General features: G+C 37.1%; 1 protein-coding gene across 1 annotated transcript in view; it reads left to right on the forward strand.

Annotated features, from left to right (window-relative positions):
- The first annotated feature begins 1247 nt into the window (after positions 1-1247).
- LOC106683062 (sodium-independent sulfate anion transporter) overlaps positions 1248-6849 on the forward strand; it is a 39532-nt gene continuing 33930 nt past the window's right edge. Inside the window, exon 1 of the mRNA XM_014424276.2 lies at positions 1248-1419. Coding sequence (XP_014279762.1) covers positions 1264-1419 — 156 coding nt within the window. The 5' untranslated portion in view covers positions 1248-1263. The remainder of the gene's footprint in view (positions 1420-6849) is intronic.

Consider the following 6849-nt stretch of genomic DNA (forward strand, 5'->3'; position numbering starts at 1 on the left):
TACCACTGGAGCTGTGAAGAGCACGAACAATATTGGTCGCAGCACCGAGCCCTGAGGTACTCTGCTCTCGAAGTACTCTTTTGAGGAGTCGAAAAGCTCCCGCCAACCCGTGCGACGAACGACCTTCCGTTGAGAAAGTTTCCAATCAGTTGGCATTGGGTGGCGGGAAATTTAAAATCCTCCAGTCGGCAAATGAAAAGCGGATGGGAGACACACTCAAAAGCCTGGCTACAGTCAAGCGAGATGAGTGCTGTTGCCCTGTTCATGTGCATGTGTCCTAAGGTGTGAGATTGCAGTTTAGCCAAATAATGCTCAGGCGGAATTATCACTTCTTCACCACAGTGGTTCATTGGGTGGTGATGTATGAGCCTCTCCAATATCTTACTCATATGCGAGAGGAGACTGATCGGACGACAGTGCTCAGTCAAGTCACTCTTCCCTTCCAGACATTTAGAAGAAATGCTTTACCCTTCCTCGGTAGTATTCTCAGCAGTATAAAAGGAATACTGTCCTCTGGTTAAAAGGTAGAGAAAATTGTCTTCTCATTAGGATATGGTGAAGAACTTAGTGGTGGAGAAGGAGCACTATTCGTCCCCTCAGCATTCCTAGAGTATAATTAGTAGCAAGAAGTTCCGCCAGTTCCCCAGCTGTCGCCCGAAGTAAGGTGCACATTCTGCCTCCTGTTGACGAAGGTTTACACAAGTTTCCAAAACTGGCGACGATCGTCATGTGTCCTTCGCAACTGGTTATGCCATAACGACATTTTCCAATTCCGCATGAGGCTGACAATCTGCCGTGTCATCGCGTTGATGGCAGGTTTCAAGCCAGTGTCCGAATGGACAATATTGCGGAGATTACGCTGACCAATGAGGGCGAGAATTAATTTATTACTACACTCTTGACTATATCCAATTTTTACATTTAATTGAATGAAATTTTAGCCATGTTAAATAGTCATGATTCGAAATTGTCCAGGATCGCAATTTCTCCTATACATTCCAGTACAGATAAGTGAAAGTAAAATAATACTCAAAACTAGATAAATCCTAGAAAAGTTTATTATCGCCCGGTCGTGCTAATTTTAATTATCATAGGTTTCATTATCATAATGTCTAGGAAGCTTATTGCATACGTAATCTACTTCAGGTGATTTATAACTGACCACAAATATCAATTTTTTTTTAACATCACAAAAGTCTAATTCCGAAGCTCGACAGATAAGATAACATTTGTTACAGTTGAATGTCTCTCACACTCTTGTAGATGGAGCACCTGCAGAAACACATCCCGATTGTCCGATGGTTGAGAAACTACACGAAAGAGGATGCCATATGTGACTTCATTGCGGGTATTTCCATCGGCCTCACCATGATACCACAAAGCATAGCGTACGCAGCACTAGCAGGTCTTACGCCTCAGGTACATTCTTAATTTAAAAGCTACATTTGATCAAATCACTATTCTGAGAATATTAGTGATAGTAAGGTTTTATAACAGCTAAAACAAGTTTAGGAACTTAAACTTTATAAAGATCTCTTGTTCAATTTTCCCACTATTGCATGGTGAGTACATGCATGGTTTTAGGCCATAAAATGTCAGCTTGTTATGGAGTTCTTTTTGTTAAAAACTATAATTTGCTTCATTGAAAGCTAATAAGTAATAATTTTTAAATTTCAAATTCATGCCAAATTCACACTATAAACGAAAATCGTTTAATACATATTTTGATTAGGAATATTTACACTCAGCTTGGTAACCCGGAAATCTCAACACTTAAGCAGCAAAAATAGGAGCTCCGAAAATTTTATCAATTCTCTCACAATAGCCTCACTGCCATCTAAAATTAATATAGGAAGATAAAGTTAATTAAAGATTTGTAAATTAAACAAAATATATTTCACTACTTGGCACTAGTTGATTGGATAAATTATTATTTAACAAACAAACTAAATCTAGATATTATAAATTTAAAAAAATGAATTCCTTTTTTTTTATGTTTCATGCCACCATCGCCTGTTGTAGTATCATAATCACACATAATCATTAACTAACAATACCTACAGTTACATATTTGTATTTTAATACATCATGAATTATTATATTTTGGGCTACATCTAACATTATCCAGTCCGCTAACGCTGGTTACTTTAAGAATTCCTTCATCTGCTTCATCACATCCGATGTCTGGCGCACTTCCAGGAACAGGACTTCCTTGCTCGAGGTTGGAATGGGCTGAGCCCAATTAATGTTTCACCGTATATGCGATCTTTGAAGTGAAGGTAGATATGTTTGTTGTGTAACTGAGAGAAATCGTTCTTCTGTAAGGAAATAGAATCCAATTTCTTTGAGCAGTGTCTCAAAGGCAATGTAGTCCACGATGGTGTTTTCAGCAGCACCCAGGACGACGCAGCTAGGGAATAGAGGTAGTCGATGTTTTAGCCTAGACTAAATAACGTGGGTCATAGTCATAGAAGTTCATAATCTTATTAGTTAAGAGTTCATCCTTATTCATAGTCTAGGCAACTTTTATTAACCTTGTTCATATTGCTGGTTCGATAGCCACATTTATTGAGATATATTACGCTTCTAGATATGACCGAGCTATTGAGAAGTACGTCCTGACCGTAGTTCCTTTCACCATCTACAGCCGGTCCCTCTTTGCAACTTTATCCGCTAGAATCATGTATTTCCATTTTGCTAAGGTTCTCTTCAATTCTCAACTCAAGAAATCCTAGCATATCTACTGTGTCTTCTCTCTAGTTTGTTTACTTCAAAATATCTTTCTCCAGGAGAAGATCAAGACTCACGCCTTCTTCTAACATCATTATGAAAATCACTCTATATTTAAAGAGTTTATTTCCTCTTGTTGTCTTGATGACTTACAACCTGCTTTTTTCCAGTTCACCTCAGAAAATCTACAGCTACCACTTTAGATATGATTATTGTTACTAGAGTATCTGAAGTTTCAAACAGTGTCCCCCAAATTATCTACAGTTAATAGTCAAAATTTATGAGTTAGTCAACTATAAAGAGGGGGGATAAAAAATGGCTTCTATTGTAAAACGTTAAAAAAAATTTTCATTCGAAGTTGCAAATCTTTAAAACTACGAACTACACTAAAAATTGTCATTGGTTTATTATTTCAAGAAGAGTAAATTTTCTAAAATATGAGCCCTAATTGATCTCTTTTCGTTTAATAGTCAGAGATTTTTTTTGAAGAAACAACTTTTTTTCCAAGTAACGAAAAACTAATATTTTGTGGATTAATTTTGGCTAACACCATGGAAAATGCTGTTCCAAAGAAAGACAAACGTTATCAACTACATTATAGCACATCAGCTAGCTTTAATTAAGGTGCTAATTAGCCTCTGTACAATTAATAAGATATAGTTTTTTTCCGAACGACGAGAAATTAACATATTGCGACTTTGTTTTAGGAAATATTAGGGAAAATACTACTACTCCTCAATTGAAAGCTAATGTACATCTTGGCGTCATTCTTAGAAGTAGCAATTTCCATGATACTAGCCAATACGTAAAACATAGATTTTTCATTATTCGGAAACAAAAGATGCTTTTTGAAAAACTGTCTTGAAAGTAAACATGCATTTTCATCCATTATTGTTTTTTTTTTTTTTTTTTTGTTCTTCCAATTCCCTTAAAACAGAATGAAACAGTGAATTAGTGAGTACTTTACTGTGAAAAAAAAGAATAAATCAAATTGGGTATTCCCTTTTACTACCTTTGGTATTTTAAGGTTACCTGTAATGTTTATATTCATTATTGGCGCACCAGCCCAAGACCATGTAGTGGCCTGGTCCATTTCATTTGCCCAGTCATCTCTATTGGCCGCGCAACTGATAGATATTCTTATCCATCCATTTTGCCTTCGGTCTTTCTATAAACTTAATATCATAATAAAGCCTTCTTGCTGTCCTCGCTTCAAACAGTTCTATTCGGATCCATATATTAGGAATCTTACTCTACATCAAATGATTTTCTGTTAAGATTTTTAGTGTTCACAGTTTTAAAGATATGGAGCCCCAAATTAAAAATTAATTTTTTCAGTCGTTTTGAAACAGCCGCCACTTTTTATTCCCTCTAACTATTGTTGGCAATCATAGTTAGTAGTAACTAAATATAGTTTTCATTAAAGTAATAAAACATTGGAATGAAATAACTTCATGCATTAACCAATAAAGAAAGCACTAACTGACATAAATAACAAAGCAGAACGTTTGAACTGTAATTTATCATATGAACATGTTGGTAGGATGCACCCATTAGATCTCGCTGAGGCATCGGGCCCTTAGGACTGGGAGGAATTAAAATGACCCTTACATTAAAGAAATTGGAAAACCCTTGTCTTTCTCATTTCTTGATCATCACCAATGATGAGTCGGAATTAAACGCTATTTCAGGACTTATGATATCTACAATAACATAGAACTATCTACATAGAACAATAAGAAAAACAAAAGTATCTATAATTTTTTGTTTAACCATTCCAAGTTATAATATATAAGCTATGATAATGTTGTAGCGGTTTTTGTAGTCATTACTCCGTTCCTTGGGCCACAAATTAACATAACATGAGAAAAAAATAGTAAATCATGCCGCGTTTTATGAAATGATATCTTCTTCTTCTTCTTTCTCTTCCTCATCCCGAGCCAGCACCCTCATGGCATCCAGTTTTTCTCTCTTTTCTCTCCCACTCTGGAGATGTAGTCCTTCTCTTACATTCTGAGTCTCCCTCTTGGGCGTTTTTCTGGCCTCAAAATATTTTCTTGGACCTCTGTCTTCACTCATCCAACAGAGATGTCCAAACCCTCTGAGTTGTCTCTTTTCAATGGTTTCCTTTATGGAGACAGGTCCAACATCCTTTCTTGTCCTCTCATTTCGTATGCGATCCCTCCTAGTTCGGCCTGCCACTCTCCATAGGTATCTCATTTCTATTGCAGTGACTCAGCTTAGGTGCTTATCAAGTGTTACCCAGCTTTAACTTCCGTAAAGGAGGGTAGGTAGGTATATAGCCTTGAAGATATGTACTTTAACATTCTTCTCCACCTCCCTTTTTCCTATAACTGTATTGCTTTGTTTGCTTTCTTTATCCTATTGGATATCTCTTGGTGTACCTTTCCATTCCTACTGATCACTGTTTCTAGGTAAGTGTACTCGTCCACCATTTCTATTGGTTCACCTTTGTTAAGTATTTCAATGTATTCCTGTTCCCGGCCTATATGCATTATTTTGCTTTTCCCCACATTGGTGGTCATTCCTTTTCTTTCCAGCACAGCTTCCCTTCAGTTACAGTTTGTTGTATGTTCTCTTTACTATCTACTATAAGGACGATGTCATCAGCAAATACCATTACCTGGGCCAGTATTGTCCTCATATAAATGATGAAGAGGAAGGGGCTCAAACTATCTCCTTGTTCTACTCCTTTCTCAATCGCAAAGATATCGGACTCTATTCCATTAACCCTTACTATTCCCTTGGAATCGTGTTAGGTCGACTTTATAGCTTCTATCAATCCTTGCGGGATGTTTTTTTAGAAACAGCATTTCAGAGTTCTTGTCTAGGGACCGAATCAAAGGCAGCCTTTAGATCTATAAATACCAAGAAGATACTCTTTCCTCGTTCTCACGACTTATCAATGATTGTTCTGAGAGAAAATATATGATCCTGGGTCCGGCGTTGAGGCCAAAAAGCAGCCTGTCCTATTCTAAGTCTTTCTCCACTAGCTCTCTCAGCTTCTTTTCTATTATTGAGGTATAGAGCTTGTACACACCTTGGGATTGACAGATAGGTCTATAGTTCTCACATTTATTAGCATCGCCTTTTTTGTGAATCAGGACAATTATGTTGTACTCCCATCCCTTAGGAACAGCTTTTTCAGTGAGTAACTTCTGAAAAGGGCACTGCAATGCTTTCAATAATTCTGTTCCACGATATTTGATGAATTCAGGAACGATGGCCTCTCTTCCTGCTGCTTTCCCTAGTCTTAATCTCTCCACTGCTGCTTTCACCTCTTCCTCCTATATCACCTCATCATATTCTCCCCGTATCCTTTCTCTAATCTTTCGCTCCTTGGCATCTCCAGAAAAAACCTCCATGTGGTAGTGTCTCCACCTTTCTAAAATACATTGGTCCCCCGTAATCTGCCTCTCTCGTCCTTTACATTTAATATTGGTTTGCTTGTCTTTCCTTCCATTGCTTTATTCTATTTCCAGCAAACATTGGTGTTTTCATGATAATTACTTTATATTTCGACCAAATTCCTCCCAGCTCTTTCTTTTTGCCACCCCACTACTAGCTAGGATTCATTTCTCCTTCTAACATACAGTTCCCAATTCGATGGAGTCTTGTGCCTATGGTACTCCTTCCATGCTGCTTTCTTTCTTGCCACTGATTCCTTCATTCCACCACTTGGATCTTTTACGTGCAGGTGAAATATTGGTAATCCAGCAAGTAGAAGTAGCTGGGAGGATTAAAGGTGACCCTTACACTAAAGAAATTAGAAAACCCTAGTCTTTCTCATTCCTTGATCATCACCAATGATGAGTCAGAATTAAACGCTATTCTCGGAATTATGATATCTACAATAACATAGAACTATCTACACAGAACAATAAGAAAAACAAAAGTATATATATTTTTTTGTTTAACCATTCCAAGTTATAAAATATAAGCTATGACAATGTTGTAGCGGTTTTTGTAATCATTCCCCTTGTACTTGGGCCACAAATTAACTTAACATGAGAAAAAAATAGTAAATCATGCCGCGTTTTAAGAAATGATATCAAGTGCCAGGAATGTATGGAAAGACTAAAAGCTTGTTCTTAATTA

Source organism: Halyomorpha halys, unplaced genomic scaffold (genome assembly GCF_000696795.3).
Source record: "Halyomorpha halys isolate HHAL.00 unplaced genomic scaffold, Hhal_1.1 Scaffold461.1, whole genome shotgun sequence".
NCBI classification, from domain to species: domain Eukaryota; kingdom Metazoa; phylum Arthropoda; class Insecta; order Hemiptera; family Pentatomidae; genus Halyomorpha; species Halyomorpha halys.